Below are 26,170 nucleotides of genomic sequence, written 5' to 3' on the forward strand. Positions count from 1 at the left end.
GAGAGAGAGAGAGAGAGAGGTCAGGTCCCTTTAGTTTTATTCACAAGGTGTTATGTGTGAAGCATCGGCAATAATAAAAGTAATTTGCCCAATGTGCCGCACAGCAAAATTGAACCCCGAATCCTGCTGCGAAGCGAACTTGATAACATATCTTTTAAAAGAAATAAAATAATCCAAAACCGAAATGTTTAAATTAATGCTTGTATGAAAGCCTATATACATATTTATATATATATGTCTGTATGTACATATATTTATATATGTATATGTACACGCACACACTCATGTATGTGTAAATATATTAAATAACTTTCATATGATCGTTTTAAAGAATGTGCAAAATAAAAAGTATAAGTTTTCATAGCTAAATTTGTTTATTTAGACTCTACTCCATCCATCCCCACCTTCGTTCGAATTTAGACGAACTTTATATATTTGCACTTTAAGAGCTCTATTACTTTGTGTTCCTTTTGTTACACGTCAGAGCTCATCTTTTAAATGGTCGGTCCTCGGCTGTTAACTTCAACTGAGTTATGCCCCTTCCTGAAATAATTTACCCTACCTTTCACTTCCATTACTAAACAATCAAACAAAATGGCGCAATAGTTCCAGACTAGAGCTTTTCAGCACCTGCTTTTATTTTTGCCTAGCTCATATATTTATAGACATTTGTATTAGTTTTTGTTCCACCAAATCCCAGCTACAGATAGCTACATCAACAACATATATAGGTGCGGGGTTTCCTGCCATGCCAAAGAAGAAAAAGAAAATGAGTTACGAAAGACGTCGACGACAAGACAGAAGTCGCAAGAGATTATTTCGTGGTTCACAGTCTGATTTATCTCCAATGAACGGTAATCATGGTAATTATGTTTCAAAAGCTTATGCTATTAATGAATTTAATTTTGAGGATTTGGATCGAATGATTATGTTTATTACGGAATCGAAACAAATTCAGGGTCGCTACTACGTTCGTTATCTTCCAGGCATGCTTAATTCCGCTGGAGAATTGACTCCATGTAATTATAGACCCGTTTTCAGCTTTACTTCTACTGCTGCTTCATCTGATTATAACTTTATCCAAAATAATGATTACAGCGATGGTTCCCCTGAAGTTGTTGACCTAACTGACAGCGACGGTGTTTCGTCGGAAAACAGTAATCCTGCATCGCCAGCTTCACCTTCAACTGTTGACGAAACTCAAGAGAAACATACTGAAGTTGAAGGTTCAGAAAATGGTGAACCCGGTGAAAAAAAAGATTCGAAAAGTGAAACACCGGGAGCAGAAAAAGCGAACGTATCTAAATCGGTACCAGGTTTTCTATCAACGATAAACAGGAAACAAACCGCACGGAAAAGTATGCGGCAACAAACTGAATCATTGTCTTGCGGAACTGAAAACAGTGCATCTCCGGCGATTGACATGGAAACGGAAACTTCGTCCGTTTCTGCTTCTAATTCCGATTCAGTAAATACCAATAATAATATTCGAAGTAAAAGTACCAGTAGTTCTATCAACAAAAATAACCTTGTAGCTAACTCCTCACTAACTAGCAACTGTAAGAGTAAGCTACCATCTGATAAGTGGGACATTTTGGATGGAATAACAGTGACTATGAATCCAGATTTTCGATGACCTAATGTTGTTCTTCTCGTACAAAAAAAAAAGATACAAAACAAAACAAAAAAAAGCAAAAAAATTTTAATCATGTAAACTTTTACCAATTCGTAGCATATACATTAATTTCATGAAGTCATTCATTCAAGCGAATTTCTCGTTCTACTCATGAATTTCCAACATGGCTGCCTGATTGATAATTGATTACAGGTATCTATTGAATGGATTAGTCACTTTAACTGGAAATTAGTGAGTGTGCAATTATATTCTAGTTTTGTTCGGCCAAATTTTTGGGTATCTATTGCTACATTAGGACTCCTGCACTGATGTCACGTGTTTCAGCAGCCATATTGAGACGATTTTAGCTGGCTGAACTAATTTAGTCACAGGCACTGCTGCATTTAAAGTTCCGATTTTCATCTGATAATGTGTTCATTTTATCCTTCTCTATAAATATTGCAAAAAAAAAAAAAAACCATTTTTTTTTTTTCGAAATATCCTCAATATATATTTTATTTTCTATTGTAAGAAAATGGGAAATGTTCCGAAGATGAAACTAAATAATCTACATTTTTGGACAGGATACTCTTGAGTCGGCTAAACTTAAATGACAAAAAGAAAAAAAATTATTCGAGAAAGGCGGGTTTACTATGTTTATACATATGTATATGTGTTTCATATATATTTATAGATATATAAAAACCTGTTGATGTTCTTCAGCTTGTGTTCAAAACAAAAATGCTGTGTGTCTATTTACGTCTCACTTAGCTTTAATATTTCTTCTTTTTCCTATTTGCTCCCCCTCCCTTTCTCGTTTTAAAAGGTAATATTTAATTAATCATTATTTAATACTTGGAAACCTTTACTCTAAGACTGTAAACCTTCTTGTGGTTATGCTTTGACTTACTTTTTAAGATCTGACTGATACTTTCAACAAACACAAACAATTTGAAAGGAAACAATTTTTTTATATGAAAAATACATGTAGAAAGCAAGCCACTCCATTTGAAAAAAAGGTTCATAATCATATGACTGCCATGCTGACTTGATTTATATTTTATTCAGTACCTTAAAATGTATATCATCTTGATAAACTTTTTGTCTCCCTTCTTTATAAAACTTCATTTTTCTCTTCATTTCAAGTTAAAAAATAAATCTTAGTTGTGAGAATGTTGACCTTTTTGTACCTTTATTAAAAAAAAAAAATTAACGATTGAAAAATATTTTTAAAATGTGCTCTCAAGAACTCAATATTTACATACACAGACACACAAAAAAAAATTACTGTTGGTGTTGTTTTAGTTGTAGAAAATGTTTGAAGAAGTATTTTGAAGAGATATTTACATTTACAGAAAAATGAATGGTTAATTGTATATGCTTGATATAGATGTTTATGCATTACACAGCAGATATAGATATCTAGAACATTGAAGTTTTAAGTCGTATTTATGAATCATATCCTAACGTCTTCTAGTGATATTATTTAATATACAAAATGGTTTAAAACAAATGTTAATAATCTAAACTATTTTTAAAATACTGCTTCCAGATCTGGATTTATTGTTCTTTGTTTACATATTTTGGCTTTCATCAAATAGCTGTTATATGATCTTGTTTTGTATATGCAATTGTTTATTTGTAACATTTTGACATATTTGTTCTGGAGAGTACAATATTTTGATTTCCAAATATATAGGATAGATACATTATTTAATGTTTTTATTTGCACAGGAAATGTTTTTTGTAAGGTTTTCACGATAACATTTTTTAATTCAATTTTTAAAAAATATTTGTTGACAACAGTTGTGTTAAGAGTTGTGGATATTGATGGAATTGCCTGTGAACGAATTTAAATTACTATTTTTGTTGCAAATTAATTGCATTCAAGAAAGTTGTTGACGTTGCTTAGCGTATCAGATTTTTTTTTTCTAATAGCTTAACCACCGACCATTGGTCTTTGTATGATATACACTCTGAATAAGTCTCTCTTTGCTCTATTTTTTTCCCTAATCTTCGTCCTTTTTTTTTTTTTCATTACAAATTAAGGTTATATTTATTGCACTTGAGTTATTTTGCCATTAAAAACTGACTCGCTGATTAAAAGCTAAACTAATATTTTAATTGTTGGATTGTCCCCGGTCAACTCTATTGTCAGCATGGAGGCTGCCGATTAAATAATCAACATTATTTTTCAAGCCATGGCTATCCCGTCTTGTGAAAGGAAGAACATTGCAATTGGGACGTTCTTATTTAGCATCTATCGCAATAGCAACCGATCTATTTCCCATTTATATCATTGTATACACTATTATTTCTTGTAGAAGCTTACTTATTTGCAACAACCTAGTTTTTTTTTTTAAAGAAATCGTGCTAATTTCATTGTATTGTTTTATTATATTGAAAAAAAAAATTTATTACTTCGTCCTATGAAGAAAGGCATTGTTCATTATCATCTGTACTGAACGGGTTGAGCTGTCTGGACAAATTGAGTGCATTTAATTCTTCGACTGAATTGAGTGGGAGGGTGGTGTGGATATAGCACGGGAAATATACTTGTTTGAGTAGGAGGAGGCGTATAAAATGCATGTTCAGTGGCAGTTGTAGGAAAAGCAGTAACGGTTTATAGTGGGAGGACACAGCTCAACAACTGGCTGGTGATAGCTTATTAGGTTCATATTGGCCCTGATCGAGCACACCTATGAGCTCTTTCAGTCGTGATCAGTGTGTCCTTTTTCTTTTTCACCCAGGATCGCGTTATTTAAATGTGTTTCATGTGCTTTATGGGCGGTATGATAGCATTCAATGGAAATCTGTGGCTGTTCTTTCTAGCCGGTCGGCTGATCGTTGCCTCGTCAAGTTTTTTTTTTCTTGTGTCGTATTTCATTGACAGGTTGTTCGTTAAGTAATTCCAGTCGTGGAAACAATATTCTGTGTTGTATATTTTTAGTTCAGGAATGACAGATATTGGCTTTTGAACAGAGATCACTTGAAATAGGTCTAAGTGATTTGAATGTAGTTAATAAGCTAATTGTTTAGTTTATCATGACATAACATGAAAGCTTAGCGCTTATGTCCGATTTGGGGGATCTTTTGCCTCTGGTAAACCAAGACACTGATGATGTAGTTACATTGTCAATATATTTAAGGATTTTTACAGTTGCCCGATAAGTCTAGTAGTGTTGTAATAGTTTATCAGTTGTTATTACTTCTATTTAACTTGGATTGTTTTGGAGTTTTGTCAGGTTTATTGAAATTTTAGATATTGTCAATGGAAAAAAAAAGTAAATATTAGATTAAAATAAATGAAAGCTGAAGAAACCGTAGCTAATCGAGCTTCGATAGTAGAACCAAAACAGTAGCAGTTAGTGTGATAGTGGCCGAAGAATGCGTTTAACCGATTCTTTCAAGCCTACATAGTAGCTTTTTAAATATTAGCCGTCGTATTTTGCGATAAGCAGTTACTGTTATTTACTTAATGAATTTAACATTGCAAAAACACACGACTTATTAATGTTCCACAGATGCTTAATACTATAGTGTTAAAATTTATATTATAAATACTTACACTAATGAGAAGTACTTCGTCAGATTTGTCAGAATTTTTCCTGATGAAATGTGTGCGTGTATATATATGTATGTGTGTATGTATATGTGTGCGTGTGTGTATATATATATATATGTGTATATATATGCGTATGTATATATATATATATATATATATAGATGGAATAGAGACAGCTGATGAAAGGATATTCCAAGTGGCTTTCCGTTTTCCTATGTGTTCGTTCCGTTGTCTGTAGTTTATTGTTCTAACGTCCTGTACCCTGATATGCATATATATACACATGTAGATGTAAGTATGTACATATATGTGTGTATACATGTATATATATTCTTTGTATTATATATATATATATATATATATATATGTGTGTGTGTGTCATCGTTTAACGTCCGCTTTCCATGCTAGTAAGGGTTGGACGATATGACTGAGGACTGGTTACGTATATAATGTGTGTGTGTATATATGTATATAATGTCTGTATGTATGTATGTATATAAAAGGAGATTATTGGTTGTAAAGGGTCTTCTGAAATAAGTTAATTGCAAGTGCTAAGAACAGCACATGTACATTCATTGCTGATGAAGTCATAATTTTGTAAAGTTAAATTAGATTCTTGAACCCTTTAGCATTCAGATTAGTCTGTCAAATTTAATGCTTATTTGTTCACATTGTTTTGCATTAATCATGCATTATCTTGTAGCTTTGAGATTTCAATGATGTGATTGATTGTTTTCAGAATGACATTGCAGAGCAGATGTAAGAGGCCAGATCTGGCTAAACAGATAGAATATTTGGGTTGGATGTGGTGGGGTTAAATGCTAAAGGGTTAATAACTATCAATCTTTTGCAAGAACCAGAAAAAGTGAATCTCTATATCAAAATGGTCTGTGTAACTTTAGGTAGGATTAACAGTTTATACTATTCTTTAGCCAGCCAATTTGAAAACTATATAAGGCAATATCACCCAACATTAATTTTGATAAACATGTTATGAAAAAAAGACCTAGGTTCACCATGTGTGTGCAGACCTATGATCAAACACATTTCAGTTTTTCTTTGCTATTTTACATCATCATCAGACCATGTGTTCTTTTCCAGTTAGCAGTGAGATTTGGCTGTTACATCTTGTAGGTTGGAGATTATAGAGGCTTCCTTACTGGATAAGAAGCTTGTTTTATTTTCAATATTTGAATATAGTACAAAAGCCTTCTGAGATTATCTAAAGGCCAAACCCAAATTCTCAATGTATTCTATGACTTGTGCGATCCTATTTTCTGGTATTGGTTATATGAGAGAGACACTTGTCAATGGAGCACATTTATGCATACCTATGTAGATAGAGGCATGTATATTTGCATATATTTTATAGTACCTCTTGTGAAAAATAGCAGTATTCATTTTATATTTTCAGTGTGTACACTACATCATTTCCAGTGATTAGGAAGTGTCTCTACAAATTGGGTGGATTTTAGTTTAAGGGCATTGGTTTTCTTGACAATATTTGCATCCTTGCCAATATGGCAGTGAAAAATATATTGATCTCTGAATTCGAAAAGTAATCAGTTGTTTAATTAACTTCACTGAATTAGCATGTTATTGGTTGATCATTCTACAGACACCTGTACCCTGAATGCAATTTTTAAGTTAAATCAATGTAACATGGTTTGACTTAAATTGCAGGTGTAGTCCAACTGTTGGGCATCCACACAGTTTCTGTGTGTCCTGTTTCACTCACAAGGCTTGGGTTGACCCTAGGCTAAGGTAAATAACACTCAAGATACCACACAGGAGGATTGTAATGAGCCCATGGGATTGTGATGCAAGTTTCTTAACAGAGCTGGCTGTGTGTGTGATGGATTCTCCTGTCAAAGATGATGTGAGTGTTCAGCTTTAGCTGATTTGTTTATAGCGATTGAATGTATGTGTTGTACATTAGCTAACTCCCTTGTTCAAATCAATGTTAACTGAACTGGTGCAAGGTGTACCACATGTCAGGTGTTGGAATGATCACAGAGACTTAGATGAAATGTGTTGCTCAAGAACGCACCAACTGATTTAGGAATTGAAACCATGATTTCTTGAGTGTGGGTGCAGCACTCTAGACACTAGGCTATGCATATTCTCAATATATATATATATATATATATATATACACAAACACACATGACTGGCCTGTTGTGTATGTATATAGTCAATCCAAGAATATGGTAGAAAATGCTGACGTGAAATTTCATGTGCAATCATATTTTTGGAAAGTGTCCTTTACACATAGCTGTATAAACATGAGAAAACTATTAGTATGAACATGATGCATATGAAGGATGGCAGTTTGGTGAAGAAGACTAAGTTTAACCCCCTTTTTTTTACCATATTGGCGTTAGGAAGGGCATCCAGCTGTAGAAACGCTGCCAAATCAGATTGGAGCCTGGTGTAGCCATCTGGTTCACTGGTCCTCAGTCAAATCATCCAACCCATGCTAGCATGGAAAGCGGGCGTTAAACGATGATGATGATATTGCTATTGAATTGTACTGCCTTTGCTTTAATTAATTTCAAAAATAGTGAATTCATTAAAATAAATTTATCTTTAGGCTACTGTTTGTTAAATAAACAAGTAATTTTGCAGGTGATTTTCATTTAGATCATTTTAAAATGGTGAATTTATATATCATAGAATCGGGTGCTTTCAGGCAGTTTGGTATCAGAATGGTTAAATGATGATGCACCTTGCCAACCATCCCAATATCCAGCTTGTAACTTCAGAAATTGCCCACTTAGTGGATTGTGCTTCTCTAACACCTAGATGATTATCTGTAGCTCATCACAAATACTTCTAAGAATTGATACAACCAACATATACAATCATTCAGATTGAGGGACAAAATTTTACTTTTTAGTCACAAGTTGTTTAGAAATGTACATCATAAAATAGGACACATTGGATAGTCTATAATCTCGGAATTGCAGATTGTGCTCAACTGACATGGTTTCTTAGATCCAAGTTCATATTGTTTGCTTTTATAGACATTTCTTTTCAGAGAATCCTAAAGGTTTGCAAATGAATTTCAGAATGAAGCAGAGTAGTTACCCCTGTCACCCACCTAGCACCAAGAGTGCTCTCCCCTTTTATAGAAGCCAAAAAATAGAGCCTATTGATTAATACCAATAATTCTTCATGATCACCCTAGCCAATTTGACTTAAAAGTTGCCTAAATGACTATGTGGCAGGAGGCACAGTAGTAATACAGTGAATTATCAGCTGCCTTCTAATAAATACACACGGAGTATTTTTTAAATTTTATTCGTAATAAAAAAAACATATACCAACTTCCTGTCATATAAGCACTATCTATTAATCGAGAATATATAACTAAAAAAGAAATATTCCCTCATGTAATCCATGAAGAATATCTAGAGATCCTTCCAGATTTAGGATCAAGTTGAAAGAAATGGGTGTTAAATCAGTTGGTATTTGGTTGTTTGTCTAAATTTCAGGTGACAAGTAAAAATTAAGCATACATTATGCATTTATTCAGGGTTACTGTAATGCTAAGTTTAGTTCTAAAAAGGATTTTGATTTAGTCTTTTCTAATCCTGTCTAAGCAGTAATATTGTATTCTGTAAGCAAACCTTCGTCTACGCACAGTCAATATCTTAAATTTGAAATATTGATTTAAGTATTCTAAGAAGTAATGGGGAACAAATTTTTATATCTTTATGCAAAATGATAGTTGATAGCATGATCAGATACTAAAATAGATCCCTCAAGAATAACAAGATCAAAGAAATGTTAGTTTTCCACCAAGGGACTTGTAACATATTAGCAAAGAAAAAAAACAAACAAACTATCTTCTGGTTTAACTCCCTTTTCAGTCTTAATTGAACTCTCATCCAGCTAAAAACTTAGTTTAATTTCAAAGTATTTTCCTGGTTGCAACAAACTGTACAAGTTATCTATTCTTAAAAACACCAGCATGATCTACACTTGTTTTTCAAGTGTCAGTAACACTGTTGCAAATAGTAACCAAGCTAAACCACAATGTACACTAACCAGGGCTCATATAAACAGCTCTATGCTTGAGAACTAAAGCAGTAACCCACCAGTTTTTACAAATACTGATAAGAAAATCAACTACTTAGATAAGCAACTATGCAACTAGAAATTGCTAGATTGCCTGCCACATTGCTAAATGTTTATCTCCATCAAAGTGTGGAATGGTTCAAGAGCAACTAGCTTACAGCCCCAACTAGGTAACAACTAGTTTGACCAATGTAACTAGGTCATTGGGGGTCAGCAACAGAAATAGTTGTTTTCTTAGCTCCAGGTTACCTTTCATCAAATGAATCTTTGATAAGACACATTTCACTTGTAACCATTCACTTTTTTCTTGGTAAAGTGTACCTTGGACTGAAAAAAACCCAGGATAACTATGACTAGAACATCTTTAATCATAGGTTGCTTGATGATAGCTGGTCTGGATGTAAACTAACAACAATAACAATTATACTATCTACCAGCCAAAACCTAGTGTCTCAGTTACTTTGGCTAATAGATGGCCAAGCTAGTTGTTACCCAGTTGCCATCTTATCTCTGGAAGAGTTCAAATCATATACAGGTATATGTGAGGGACCCTTCCATTTAGAAGTTATGTGAATCACAAATTCACCTATAAATTTGCAAATAAGAGAATACCATAGCTCTATCAAGTTGTGAATACAAACTAAAATTTAAGTCACATGATCCATTTTAGCTCATGGCATGGAATAAATTAATTAAAAAAAAATCCTGTGATCTTTATAAAATTCTAGATATTAAGTAAGGCAACAGACATTTTAAACACGGACTGAGTTAATAGCAAATGTCATACAAGGTTCTAGCTACAAAATGACAAACACTCACACTAGATTAATTTGACAGATATATATTATCAACCTGCTACCAGATTGGTAAAATTTGTCTTTATTGGCTTCTGATGCTTCCAGTAGATTGGAGTAGACTTCCACTCTCCTCTCTTTGAAATCTGGTATCAAATGCCAAGGTACCCACTTTACACACAATTTGCTATATCTAAAGTCTTTCACCACTTATGTATTGCTTCATGACAATAGTTCAGTTGTGCAACAAACTCACAGATATTGACTTGTTTGTCCACTTGCTGGCAATCCAGTCAGTGATCACAGTTGATGGTCTCCAACTGTGTGCTTTGTCTTCGATGCTGGTTTCCCCTTTAAAATTCTCCATTCATCTGTGCACATTATTCTTCTCAACAGTGTCATCTCCATAAAAAATCTGTAACCTTTTGTGGATATTGGACATCTTGCACCACTCCTTCATTTAGACCTCAATGACAGTACATTGCTTCTGCTTGAAACCTGTTATTTACCTGCAATAAAAAGCAAGAATAATTACTTTAGAGAAAGAGTTACTCTACCAACATGTGCAGTTTGAACTACCTCTGTCAATAAAAAATTATGCATATTTTTGCATTACTTTTGGTGCAACCCCTCATATATATCATGATCATCATTGTTTAACATCCATTGTCCATGCTGGCATGGGTTGGACGGTTTGACCAAGCTGGCATGCTGGAAGGCTGCATCAGACTCCAGTTTGATTTGGCATGGTTTTCCATGGCTGGATGCCCTTCCTAATGCCAACCACTTTGAGAGTGTAATGGGTGCTTTTACATGCCACTGGCATGGGTGCCATTTGCTTGACACCGGGATGTGTTTACATGCTACCGGCATGGGTGCCAATTTGCATGACACTGGTATCTGCCATGACTACAATTTTCCTTGGCTTCATGAGTCTTCTAAAGCATGACATAATGCCAAAGGTCTTGGTCATTGCCTCCGAGAGGCCCAACACTTGAAAGGAACTCAACCACTTTGCCTCTGTGAAGCCCAACATTCAAAAGATGTTTTTTACTTGTCAACAGTACGGGTGCACTTGGCTTGACGAGACCTCTCAAGCACAGTACATTGCCAAAGGTCTCAGTCACCAGTCATTTCCACAGTGAGGCTCGAAGTTTGAAGATCATGCTTCACCACCTCGTCCCATGTCTTCCTGGGTCTACCTCCACCACAGGTTCCTTCCACAGTTCGAGATTGGCACTTCTTTACACAGTTGTCCTCGTCCATACATATCATATGACCATGCCAGTGCAGTCATGTCTCTTGCACACCACATCTGATTCCCTTATGCCTAACTTTTCTCTCAAGATGCTCACACTCTGTTGAACATGCACACTGACATTGCACAGCGAAGCATACTGGCTTCATTTCTTTCAAGCCTACGCATGTCCTCGGCTGTCACAGCCCATGTTTCACTGCCATGCAGCATAGCTGTTCACACACAGGCATCAAACAATCTGCCTTTCACTCTGAGAGCGAGGCCCTTTGTTGCCAGCAGGGGTAGGAGCTCTCTGAACTTTGCCCAACCTAATCTTATTCTCACAGCTATGCTCTCTGAGCATCCACCTCCACTATTAATGTGGTCACCTAGATAACAGAAGCTATCTACTACCTCTAGCTTGTCCCCTGGCAGTTGATGGAGTCTATTTCCTGCACATTTTCAGCCTTTATTGTACCTGTGCATCTTCCACATGCAAAAGTTAGTTTCCCTGTTAACCTTCCTCTGATGTTGCTGCACGTTTTATGTGTCCAAAGCTTACACTGGGTGCATCTTATGGAATTTCTACCTACACCTTTTCTACAGATTGAGCAGGGCCATCTACCTGAAGGGATTTGTGATTTGTCTGCCTTCCTACTTACTAAGACTTTGGTTTTTGCTAGGTTAACTCTAAGGACCTTTGATTCTAGACCTTGCTTCCATACCTGGAACTTCTTCTCTAGTTCTGGTAGTGACTCAGCTATTAGAGCAAGGTCATCAGCAGCCTAACTTGAATTCCTCTGTTATTGCCTGGAGAACTAAACTGAACAAGAGGGGACTGAGCACCGATCCTTGGTGAACCCCTACCTGTACCCTGAATTCTTCACTGTACTCGTTGCCCACCCTCACCTTACTGGTAGTGACCCTGTACAAGGCTTGTATGGCTCTCACCAACCATTTGTCTATCCCTAGTTTCTGCATTGATCACCAGATAAGGCATCGGGGGACTCTGTCAAAGGCTTTCTTCAAGTCAACAAAAGTCAAGTACAGAGGTTTATCTTTGGTTAGGTATTTCTCGTGCAGTTGCCTTACCGGAAATATAGCATCAGTGGTGCTTCTACCTGGCACAAAACCAAACTGCATGACTCTCTCCGTAACTTTCATCACCTGATCCAACAATTTGATACCTCTGTAATTATTTCTATCTAAGGCATCACCTTTACCTTTATAGCAGTTGACTATGGTGCTGTTACACCAGTCAGTGTGTATGACTCCTTCATGAACCACATGATTTACAGTATGGGTGACAAGGCCATAACCCACACTGCCAGATATTTTAAGCATCTCAGCAGTGATTCCTGATGGGTGGGGGTTCCCTGTCTTCACATCCTTAATTGCTTTATCTACCAGGGTACTCATCTTTGAGGTAGCCTGCAGAAGATTATCATAAAAGTGGTCCCTCTGTTCATTTGGTAGGCCCACTTGTTGGGTGTAGGCAGATTTAATTGTAGCTATACTATTCTGCAAAACTAGCCTGAGCTTAAGCACTCTACCGCACACTCTTACTTCCTCTATGACCTTATCCACCTATTTCTCTGCAAGAAATATGCCCACACCACCTTCTCCATCACTGTTACCTTCCCAGAAGATTTTATACCTATGTGTCTTGTCTGTGAGGAACCTCTGGATAAAAAAAAGAAAATGACTTGCTGATGTCACCAAGGCATCTTATGATGGAACTGAAGCATGTGAACTTTAGGTCCCATACATCCAAGAACTTGTAGGTAAAGTATCCACCAAAGCCAGCATAGGCCCAGCCAGGGATGAATGCTTAGCTCTATGTTCCAAAGTACAAATAGATACAAGATGGAGAAATTCAGAAAGGGCTTAATAACAAAAGCTTGACTTAAGAACATAAATAAAAGTTCAATCTACCCACCATCCACAATTATAAACCTTGTTGGCAACATCAGCAAAAGAATTTTGAAAATTTTGTTTGATAAGGAAATCTTCAACCAAACTGCACCACTCATATAACGAAACCTAAAATCAAGTGGATTTAATGAAGAGCTGTAATACGTACCAAAACTACTACAAACAGACACTGAACAAAAGAAACTCAGGAAAAGATGTATCTGGTTTAACCCACTCTCCAGCCTGAATGTAGATATAAATATAGCACACATCTTCCTAATACTAATCAGCAAGCATTTCCCAATTGATCACAAATACTATAAATAAGCAAAAGAGAAGTGTAGCTGAGTGATTGAGAAGCTATGCTTCTCAACCATGTGGTTTCAGGTTCAGTCTCACTGAAGCCTTGGGTATATATTTTCTATTATAGCCCCAGGCCAACCAAAACCTTGTGAGTGGATTTGGTATACATTTGTGTGTGTGCATGTTTGCATGTACCCTTATCTTGAGTTGTGATGGTTGTAAATGAGTATCACTGTCAAACAAGCAATGCTGTTTGTTTCCAGTTTGGCCAAGAGGAATTATTATCTTGCTTGAAGGCAAGTGAGATTTGACAACAGGGATAACATCCGGCCATAGAAAATCTGCCTGTACATAAATATGTGTGTGTACACACGTACACACACAGTCTTGAGCCTTTAGGCCCATTAGGCAGAAGCTTATCTTGGTTTCTAGTTATGTAAAGTGTCTGAGAATTCAACACTTCACTGAATGGAATGCCAATCTGTTGCAGGATTAGCCTCCCCCCCACCATTGCTGTTGCCAGTACTCAATTCCACTTGAGTGGACTGAAGAAATGTGAAATATATAAGCAATTTAGTAGTAGTGAGATGTCAGGTGCGAATATCTGTCCATGTGTCAGAACAAGAACTCCTCAATCATCATCAAACGATCACATTCACTTTTTCTTACAGATGCAGAAAACAGAAATTGAATAACCAATCATCATTGGAAACTCTGTTCCTTCTGTTAGGTATAACAGTTAAAGGCTGTCACCATCAACATTGGCTCAATGAAAGGTAGAGCTGGACAGATTGTAGACATACTGGAATGGAGGCTTGTAGAGTTGTGCTGTGTACAAGAGATAAGATGAAGGTGTACAAGAAATAAGATGAACCATGGGAAAATATTACCTTACTTGAAAACAAGTAAGAGTTGGTGTCAGGGAAAAGCAGCCAACTGTAAAAAAAATCTGCTTCAATAAACTCTATCCAACCTATGCAAGCACAGAAAATTGGACATTAAAACAATGATGCTGATATAAAGCATATCACAATCATGATCACATAACAATAGTCTTAGCTGTTCTGTTTATTTCTGTTCAAGTGAAATGGCTAGGAGTTTGTTGATTTGATATTTAGAAATGACTTGCTGGTTTCTGACACCAACTATATCAAACTTACAGTTCTACCATCTAATTCAGGGGCCGGGTAACTTTTTAACCAATTACCCCAAAATATATTTATTTACAACAACATAACTGGTACCTGTGCTGGTGGCATATGAAAAGCCCCTTTCAAGACACATGAAAAGTTCCTTTTGAGTGTTGGTCCACACGGAGGCAATGTTGTACTTGAGAAGAAGCCCCATCAAGCCAAGTAAAATTACAGTTGTGGCAGATACTGGTGTCATACAAATGGCACCCATACTGGTGGCACGTAAAAGCACCTATTACACTCTCAGAGTGGTTGGTGTGAGGAAGGGCATCCAGCCATAGAAACCATGCCAAATTAGACTGGAGTCTGGTGTGGCCTTCCAGGTTGCCAACCCTGGTTGAACTGTCCAATCCACGTGAGCATGGACAACACACACTAAATAATGATGATGTTACCCCCTTGATTTGAAAGTAAGAAAATCACAGGATTCTTTAAATTCAAAAGGTTTATTGAATCTATATGGAAAATACAATTATAAATATAAAAAGTATAAAACAAATGCAATAGAATAAATATCCTCGTTATGAAACAAAAGGATTTTTCTCAAAACTTTTTCACTTCAGGTTTTGGAGAAATGACGTTTCATTTTTGTTACAATTACAACAAAATTGGGGCATTTTGATGTTTTCATGTTCATTAGAGTGGAAAATCCTTGTTTGCAAAGGTAGGTTGTTGCAAAAGGTAGCAACTTTTTGACTGCCTCCTCATGTTACAAGTAAAAAATTTTTGTCGTAACAAGGAACACATTTTTTTAAATATAATTTTACTTATGTCTAATGAAGACTCATTAGACATACCTACAAGAATTTCATTTTTACCCTGTTTCGCCGACCCCTGTTGTACTTTAAGGTTAATGTATAATATTGCAAGATGTGCAGATATCTATCACCATCATGTAATAGTCTCTTGCTTGTTTTAGTACACTAGTCACTATTTCATAGGAGGGAAATAACTAATAACAGATTTTCAGAATAATTAACCTATAGCACACTGTAAGTGCATCATGTCACTGTACAAGTTTTCTCCCTTCTCAATGCAGCACAATATGCCTTCAGTTACAGGGGAGAAAACTTGTATGGTGACATGATGTGCCTAAGCACGCTGAAAGTTAAAATAATGTTATAGTGGATATTCTACAATAACAACCTAAATTTCTCTACATTTCTTATAAATGTTTATATTTGAAACTTTATTAGAAACATTACAAGCAAAATCTTAGCTTTGTTCTTTGTGGTTGACTTTCATGTGAAGTTTTTCATGAGACTTTGAGCCTATGGAGAATCACTTAATTTCTTAATTGGGTAAAGAGAGAAATTGAAAGTAAAATTAATCTTTACAAATGGATTGCATTTTCATCAGCAAACAAAAAGTATTATGATTATAAGGTGATGATGAAAAATATTTATTGCATGAATTAAGAAAGTGAATCAAAGCTTGAGTGAAGATTTCTTAAGATAGCTTTTGAAACCAGGAAGATAATCAGATAGTAAAACTAAAGATGAAAATAGAGCAAGATACAGAATAATTATTTATCTAAAAAGATCACTGTATCAACCAGACTACCAGATGTTGTTATTACACCTCTGGTCATAATATGCTTCCTTACATTGTTGTAGTTTTTAAATGATGTCACCCTATTGGCTAGCTGGGCAGGCCTATGACAGGTAAATAACCAAGATCCTGATGCTTCTCTTAAATAGGATGCCTATTTGTTGCATGGTTACTAATTTGCAGCTGAATGAAATAAAGTATTTTGCTCAAGAACACAATTCACCTTTGGTCCAGCAATCAAGACCATGATTTTGTGATCATTTGTGCAACATTGTAGCCAATTAGACTGTATACCTTCACATGTGAAATATATGTTTGCTTATTTAAGCTTAAAATCACTGATTCATAGGTCAGGTATAATGTTTTTTCTTCATTAGAGGGCATTAGTGGCATAAATAACAAGAATTATACCCAACAGTATATAATATAGGTTTGTCAGGAACTCACCTACAAATAATGAGTACAAATTGTTAAGTTTAAATTGTATGATTAATTTCATTCACCCATGTAGAAATAGAAATATGACACTTTAAATGATGCATTTGGATGGCAACAGAATAATTTCTAAAAAAAAGCAGTAATTAACAAACCCAAATCTTGTTAAACTATTCTTATAATAACTTCTAATAAACTAATTAAAAATAGGAAGTATTTCTAATAGCTGCGAAACAAGGGAGACTTTGAATATAGTAATTTGATCAAACCTGGGGATGTTGGATTTATTGTTAAGATATTGCAGGATCAAGTGCTATAGAAAAATACAGCTGTGTAGGTGTTAGTAATCTCCATGCTAGCAGTGGACAATGATCATTAGCAGAAAAACAGATGTTGATAGGATCACTCCTATACAATGGTTAATAATGACATTTCTTAGCTGCTGATGGCCTGAATGTGATTGCAAATTAGGACAATTGGTACTTGAGATAAGTAGGGTTATTTTGAGTTCTAGATTGTTGTAACCAGTTTTATATATCAACATAATTTTCAATATTTTTGTTACTGTCTAAGTTATTACACCAGATAAAAATATTTCATTTTAGCTCTATTCCTTTATTATAGAAATAAATAATAATATTCATTATAAGAATAAATAATATTGTTATAAGGTCAGAGTGATAAATATTTGCAGTTATGAAGTATTTGACATTGCCTTTCACTGTAGGATATGAAATTTAAAATGTTTACTAGACTGTCTCTGAATATCAGATTAATTTAGAATTAGTTTATTTATCTGACAAGAGTTTACTATATTTTGGTTTCCTCCAATTTTTGCCTTTTATGACACACAGAGGAGATGTTGGTTCTATTCTTTGACATGCCACTCCTCACACGGCATGAAAGAGGTAGGATCTGCATTCCAACCTCGTAAAACCCTCATCAGCGACAATCTTTTGTGCAACACCCCAAATTTCTCTCCTATGGGCAATTACCTCAACTGCCTATACAGCAACTGTGACAAAGTCATCAGAACTGCCATCTGCTAAATGGGGAAAACCCTGGAGGATTGGATGGGCTGGAAGGGTGTTGCCTGAGAGGTGCAAAGGTGTCATCCACCAGGAATAGGAAATCTCAGTTCAACCTGAGGAAACCTATTTGAGTGGGGACCTAGAATGTTCTCTCTCTGAGGGATAGTTCCTGCCTGCCCCTGTTGTCTTTGGAACTCAGCTATTTTCGAGTTGCTGTAGGAGCCTTATCAGAGGTGCATCATCCAAGGAGGAGCAACATCTCAACTGGTGGTTACATCTACTATTTACTGGTCTGGGCACTCTGATGGCTGGCATTACAGAGAGGTAGCAGTTGTAGTACCTGACTGGCTGGTTCCAATTATTTAGATGTAACACCTGTCAACGAGTGTTATTATGCAGCTGAGGATCTGATATTCTCTCTCAAATCTGTCATTTTCTTGCTTGCAGTGCATGCTTTGACTGCTATGAGTGACAGGTTGGTGAGGGACATATTCTTCACCCATCTGTGCTCTGTTGTCATGGGAAATTTTAACCGGGGTTGACAGAATGGGATATGAATGTGTTGTTGGCCCTTTTGGATCTGATGCTGAACAAATGGGGTGTGATGCCCCTGTACATGGATTTTGCATTTCTGGCTCCTGGTACCAATATCTTGAACTGTATCACTGGATTTGGTATTCTAATACTGGCTGTATGGCAAAAGAGATTGACCATGTACTTGTAGTTGACTGCAGGAGCCTCCTACAGAACTGCAGGGTTTTTTGGAGTGCTAGTTTCTTGGGCACCAACCACAGACTTATTGTGGCTGAGTTGAGATTGTGACTGAAGTCTAAGAGGCTGAAGGCAGTCAGTCCTAGACTGAATGTTGACAGACTCAATAACAACACTGTAAGTAAGACTTATTTGCAGTAACTTAGATCTGTGCTACCTGGGGCTGACTTTATGTCTGATCCAATAACAATGCGGGAAACTTACAGGGACACCCTACTGTCGACTGCGAGGGAATTTATTGGTTTCCAAAATTGGACCAGGAAACGTTTTATTTCCAGGGAGACCCTTGTATTGGGGGAGTGTAGCTGCAGGGCAAGACTGGGTGGTGATTTGCTTTGGGAGCTGAGATGTGGGGTAGTCAGGGCACTGAGGTCCAACAAGGAAAAGCAGTCCAAGAAATTTGTAAGAAGGTTGAGACTGTGTCATATGTCTGACTCATGTACTGTCTACAGAGAAATCACTTTGATTGCAGTGGGGGTGAAGCCACCCCATCGATGTTCTGAAGTCTTAGACTCTTGTGCACTCCTGATGGAGGTGCCTAAGGTGATGGTTCACTGGGCATTGTACTTTGAGGAATTATATAAGGTGGACCTACCTAGTACTGATCTGAATACCATGATGCCTTCAGTACTGGTGACTGACCAGCCAGTCAGCTATGATCTGCTGTCTGAAGATGAGGTTCATATAGCAGTAAATTACTGGAAGATTGGGAAGGCAGCTGGTGTTTGTGACATCTATGGGAAGATGATCAAGAAAGGTGGTCCTGCTGCAGTCATGTTTTTGCAGCAGATCTGGAGCAGTGACATTATACTGCTGGACTGGAAGAGGGGCATAACTATCTCACTTTGGAAAGTTAAAGGTGACAACTACAACAATTATAGGGCTGTTACACTCCTCTCAATGCCTGGTAAAGCCTTTGTCAGGGTCATCCTGAACAGAGTGTGAAATCATCTGCTTGCATCTCAGCAACCGGAGAAGTCAGGGTTCATGTCAAAGAGGTCGACTACTGACAGGATCCTAGCTCGTTTTGTACTCATTGAATGCAAGCAGAGCTTTCAGCAGGGGCTGCTTGCAACCTATGTTGACCTCTGGTGGACAGGAATGTGATTCTGGAGCTGTAAGTTATACCTCCTCAGCTGATTGGGCTGATGATGGCCTTGTACACTGGAACAGTCAGTGCAGTTCAGATTAGGGGATCAACATCTGTCATTTTCCCAGTTAGAGCTGGGGCCCATCAAGTTGCGTCTTGGTTCTGATCTGTTCAGTGACTGCATAGATTGGATACTCAATTGAGTTGTGGTGCACTCATTTGTGAAACTAGGATTACAAAACTAGATTTTGCTGATGTTGCAGTTATTCTTATTGAGTCTCTGGATGTCTTAAGGAGTATTCTCTTTTCAATGAGTAAGGAAGAGGAGCTACTTGACTTTGGAGTCTCTTGGGTCAAGACAAAAATCCAGTCCTTCCTTGATATCTAGGAGGGCTGTGCCTCTTCTGTCTCTGTTGTGGGTGAGAATGCTGAAATTGTTGATTGATTCACTTATCTCAGCTGTGAGATTCATAGTGGCATTAGCTGTAAGTCTGAAGTCCTAAAAAGACTGGGACAAACTCGTACAGTTGTGGACTCATTTGACCAAGGTGTTTGGCCCTCCTGATATCTGTGCAGGAAGATAAAGGTTCGGGTCTTTAGGTCTTTGGTCCTCCTTGTCCATCCGTATAGTTGCAAGAGTTGGACACTGTCCTGGGCCCTTAGGAGCCACTTGAACTCCTTTGGTACCAGGATGCTTCACAGGATTATGGATTACCACTGGTTGGATTTCATATCCATTTGATTACTCTGCTCAGAAACTGGGATGCATCCTGTCACTTGTATGATTTGGGAATGCTATCTGAGACTGTTTAGCAACGTTGCTTGATTTTCCAAGTTAGACCTTGCTTACTGTGTTCTCTTCACCGAAGTTCCAGCTGGGTTGATGTCTCATGTTGGTCAACCATATGCCACATGGTCATGGCAGATAAAGAGGTATCTTGTGGAGATGGGAACTGACTGGGACTCTACTCGACAGGTCATTAGGAGGACCCAGGAATATACCAACAAATGGCAAATGCAGCAGTAACATACTGCAACAATGACGCATGTCCTTACACCTGACCTGACCTCCAATCTTCTCCAGACTGATTATCATTATTGCTTAAAATTATCAAAACATTTTTTCATTATACCTACATGACTACATCTGAAAAATGTTGGAAGTCAGTATTAAATCTTTATATCTTTTTCATTTTAATTGGGCAGTTTTCTTGGTAGTTTTCTTTTTTTTTTTTTTTTTTTTTTTTTTTTGTTAAGTTGCAATAGTCTGAAGTTTGTGTTAGGAAGAGCATCCAACCATAGAAACCATGCCAAAGCAGACACTGGAGCATGATGCAGTCTTTGGGACTCGTTAGGTCCTGTCAAATTGTCAAATCCATGCTAGAATGGAATATGGATGTTAAATTATGATGATGCTGATGATATTGCAAAGTACAGATAAAACAATATTTAAATTAAACTTATGGCCACATTGTATTGACCCTTCCCTCATCATTCCCTTCAAAAAATCAACAACCAGTCTCATTCAGTGTCAGATGCTTTAAATCCAATAGGTCTTGGTGTTTATAATCAAGACAACAGTAATATATGAAGCTGTTTGCAAAACAACTATTGCAGTATTTAAAAAGTAAGTACAATGCTAAACAGAGTTATTTAAACATGAAACATCCCTTTCTTGTATTTTAAGATTGTCTTTAATGTTGATTTGGTATTCTATGATTTTAGAGTTTTCTCTTTCAGTTTTCAAAGAAATTCATATTTCTTTGCTTTCTCGTGACCTGAAAACAACTGTCAAAACTATTTTAAAGACTTGCAACTTACCTCTGGATTATGTTGATCATGTTGCGAATCAGAGCAAAATCAACACAAATTCTCCTGTATACAAACCCCTGGATACATCAATAGTCATGAAGCCTAACCCTCAAATAAGTTTACAGTAAGTAAAGTTATTTAGTGCTGTTTGTCATCTTTTCATTTTATCTTGACTACATTCTATCATTACTATCTGGGTTTTTGCTAAATCAGAGGTTCTCAATATGGGTAGTAGCACCCCCTAACAGTTGCTGGGCATGTCAAAGAGAGTCAGTGAGGTAACTTAATTAACATACTAAATTTTACCTATAGTAGTAATTATATTATACATACACTCTCGGAGTGGTTGGCATTAGGAAGGGCATCCAGCTGTAGAAACTCTGCCAAATCAGATTGGAGCCTGGTGTAGCCATCTGGTTTCACCAGTCCTCAGTCAAATCGTCCAACCCATGGAAAGTGGATGTTAAACGATGATGATGATGATGATAAAACTAATAATAATTATTAAAATAAAATGAGAGATAAGTAGTGTACTGCTACTTCTAGCAGGTCGAGCACCTGTATAGATTCTACACAGTTGCTTGACCTGCTAGGAATAGCAGCACTCTAACTCTCTCTCATTTTATTTTAATAACCATTACTAGTATTATCATATAATATAATTACTATTGTAGGTAAAAATTAAGTTAGTTTAGTCATGATACCTCACTAACCACTTAGGTGGCCACTAGATATAACAACTACAGGGGCGCTACAGAAACAAAATGGCAAAGAACCATTGTGTTAAATCTAAACTCAGTTGATCCATGACTCATTTCATTTTGTTATGTTTTTTACATATATTTATCCAACCCATGATAGTAAGCCAGGTGTCTATCTTGTTGCTATCTTTATCTCTTTTTTTCAGTAAAGGATCACATCTTCAAAAGCTGATAATGGAGAAGCTCAAACATAAACAAATGCACACACACACATTTCATCATCATCAACATTTTAATGTCTGTTTTCCATGCTGGCATGGGTTGGATGGCTTAACAGGAACTAGCAAAACCAGAGGTTGCACCAGGTTCCATAGTCTGTTTTGACTTGGTTTCTACAGCTTGATGCCCTTCATTACACCAACCCCTTTACAGAGTGTACTGGGTGCTTTTTTATGTAGCACCACCACTAGTGCTTTTTACATACCACTTTGGTTTTAGGATCTCAATTCTGTTTGGTGGGTGGGTCTTCTTGAGTACAGCAACGTGTCACATTTCTTGATCCTCTGTCATCATTTTGAGATCGGGAAAATATGGAACGTTTCACGAATTTGTGTGTCATCCACATGTGTGTGTACACATACACACACACACACACACACACATACACACAAGCAGATGACACATGTGAAGGCTCGTGACCTAGTGGTAAGCCTGTTGCACTCATGATTGCTGGATCACGGGTTCGATTCCCTGTCTGGGTGGCACGTTATGTTCTTGAGCAAAACACATCATTTCACATTGCTCCAGTCTCCCTTCAATCAAGGGGAATGTTGGCCTGCTCGACTAGCCAGCAGGGTGGCATCATTTGAAGGCTAAAACAATGCAAAAGCGCATTGTGACCAGTGATACTGTAGAAGACATTTTCTCAAGATGCCATGCTGTGAGTCCAAACTAGAAACCATCTGGATAAGAAACAGATTTCATATTAGATATTCCATATCTATAGGTTTAACAGCTGGTTACTTTTGGTGTGGATTTTCTATTTAATATAATAAATTTTGCTTCATAGAGCTATTATATATTTAACTGGTATATTATTATATTATTTACTAAGATACTGCTTAGTTAGGTATTTGTTGCCTACAATTTGTGGTTTAAATCTTATTTATGTTGATTTAGTTTTTCTCTCCCATTCAGGTTTCATAAAATAAATGAATGATTCATTGAAGGTGATTATGAAAATATTGTTTGAATTTTAACAAGTTTTTTGGCAGTATTTCTTTATACCTGTAGGGATTGGATATAGTCCCAGACCAACCAAAGCCTTGTGAGTGGATTTGGTAGGCGGATACTGAAAGAAACCTTTTGTGTGTATGTGTGTGTGTGTTACTGTCTCCTTATCTTCACATCATGTGATGGTTGTAAGCAAGTGTCACCATCTTTGTAAGTGGTGCCTTTTGTTTCCAATTTTCTGTGAAAACATGTCTGGTAATGGGGAAATATTACCTTACTTGGAAACAGGTGAGGTATGGTGACAGGAAGGGCATCTGACCATAGAAAATCTTCCCCAACAAATTCCATTTGACTTATGCAAGCATGGAAAAGTGGACAGTGGCTGTGTGGTAAGTAGCTTGCTTACGAACCACATGGTTCTGGGTTCAGTCCCACTGTGTGGCACCTTGGGCAAGTGTCTTTAAAACTATAGCCTCGGGCTGACCAAAGCCTTGTGAGTGGATTTGGTAGACAGAAACTGAAAGAAGCCCGTCGTATATATGTATGTGTGTGTATATGTTTGTGTGTCTGTGTTTGTCCCCCCAACATCACTTGACAACCGATGCTGTTGTGTTTACATCCCCGTAACTTAGCGGTTCAGCAAAAGAGACCGATAGAATAAGTACTAGGCTTACAAAGAATATGTCCTGGGGTCGATTTGCTCGACTAAAGGTGGTGCTCCAGCATGGCCACAATCAAATGACTGAAACAAGTAAAAGAGTAAGAGTATGATTAGAATATTAAATATATTTTTAGTAATCAAACATTGTCTCAGAAGCATGTATGGTTCTGAAGTATATGTTGTCCCTTTGATACTAGTTTGTTGTAATTTACCTGCGTTATCTAATTCAGCAGTTTATAAAACTGTCATTGAATTATTGAGTTATTTTGTTTTTTACATTTTTTTCCTTCTTAATTACTTTCATTGTCAGAATGTGGTTGGAAAAGAACAGTCAGGAAATCCAGAGGCTGTCTCTGGCAACTTTAGCCATTCAAGATGAAATTGACCGTCTTAGCCTTGTTCTAAAGGAAAAGTTAAAACTCCGAGAACTTCGATGGGATAGTGCATGGGGAAATATCCATTTCCGAGCTTGTTTAAAGAGCTTTGATCGTCTATATGCTGAAAATACCATCAAATTTGAAAGCATTCTTAAAGGCAAGTTGTAATATAAATTTTGATAGTATTCCAACTATTTATATTTAAGAAATTTAAGCAAACTAATAATTATGATTTGTAAATTAAATATGTTTAGTGGTATTAATCATTATTTCATCATTTGTAGAATACAATATTAATCTGTGTGTGAAGGCTTGACTATACTAACATTTTAATAAGTTTCTATATTTTTCAATACCCAGAACATTTGAATTTACATATCATCATGATAATCATCTTTGTTTTAGTATGTACTTTTCCATGCTTGCATAAGTTGGACAGAGTTTGCTGAGGTAGATTTTTTTTTTTTGGCCAGATACCTTTCCTGTTGTCAGCCTCCACTTGTTTCCAAGCAAGGTAACAGCATTCCCCCATGTACATATGTACATTAATTATTTGAATAATGGAGCATACATAAGATAGTGGATGTGATAGTTAAAAGTCTTTTCATAAAAACTTTTAATTATTTATATAAAATCATTCATGCTTATTAAAGACAGAATAAGAGGAAGAACACCTTATCACAAAACTAACTGACAAAGTTCTGTAACATCTGAGGTTTATCCCAGATTTTTATAACATTTAGTAAAGCTTCCAGAACCTTTGGCATGACTATTTGGCAGAAATATTCACAAAACTTACTTTCAAGTCTATTGCTTATTTGGTTACATATTGGCTGATGATTGATCAAACCATGTTCATGTTAATGCCTCTTACAGCAATGCAGTTAACTTGTAGAAGTTGTTCTTGCCTTTTATGGCAATATAGTTAGGCTGTGGCCCTGAACTGGAGATCTAAGTGAGATGGTTAAAAACTTGACAGAAACTTCACTGCATATGAAGACTTTGTGAAAGGAAATGAAACATTAAGTTCATGCTTTTCACAAAAGTAGTAGTGCTATAGAGAGATGTACTTTCATCTAGTATTCAAAACCCTTTGCAATAACTCTTTAGCATTTAAACCGGCTGCATCAGGACAAAATATTTTTCCTGTTTTATGTTCAAACTGGCCAGATCCATTTTCTCACACCTACTCTACAATGTTAGTCTAAAACATTTACAGTCCCATAATTGAAATCTCAAGGCTACAAGATAATGCAGGATAAATTCAAAACAATGTGAATGAATGTGTTACATTTGATAGAATAATCTGAATGCTAAAGGGTTAAAAGTGGTATTATTTCAAAGTCATTAATCTACTTATGAATGCTTATTAAACTGAATTTAAATATTGCAGCAGCTTAAATATTAATAAATTTAACAATATTTCAAATAATAACACTAACGTATATACAATCTCTATTACTCTCTTTCTATTCCCTTCACATATTTCAGTTGATTAACTGAGAACTGTCTGCTCAATATTAGTTTAATAAAAAAAAAACAAAAAAACTTTAAATGTAATGAATTGGTAAATGGAGTATATATGAAACTTGAAAATAAAAGAAAGCATAATTTTCTTTATTTCTTAGATAGAATATTGGTATTTGCAAGTTCTACTGGCGTAAATCTTCATGGTGAAATCATCATCAGTACTGAGCATGTTCCAACATTTTGGTTGTCTGTAAGTTGGTAATATATACATACACATACATACATACATACATATACATATATATATATATATATATATATATATATATATATA

At 36.2% G+C, this 26,170-nt stretch overlaps 1 protein-coding gene across 1 annotated transcript in view; it reads left to right on the plus strand.

Moving 5' to 3' along the window:
- LOC106867664 (T-cell activation inhibitor, mitochondrial) overlaps nucleotides 1-26,170 on the plus strand; it is a 56,496-nt gene that overhangs the window by 19,460 nt on the left and 10,866 nt on the right. The window contains exons 4-6 of the mRNA XM_052972745.1: nucleotides 21,308-21,518; nucleotides 24,300-24,523; nucleotides 25,995-26,086. Coding sequence (XP_052828705.1) covers nucleotides 21,308-21,518; nucleotides 24,300-24,523; nucleotides 25,995-26,086 — 527 coding nt within the window. The remainder of the gene's footprint in view (nucleotides 1-21,307; nucleotides 21,519-24,299; nucleotides 24,524-25,994; nucleotides 26,087-26,170) is intronic.

Source organism: Octopus bimaculoides, chromosome 1 (genome assembly GCF_001194135.2).
Source record: "Octopus bimaculoides isolate UCB-OBI-ISO-001 chromosome 1, ASM119413v2, whole genome shotgun sequence".
In the NCBI taxonomy this organism is placed as follows: Eukaryota; Metazoa; Mollusca; class Cephalopoda; order Octopoda; family Octopodidae; genus Octopus; species Octopus bimaculoides.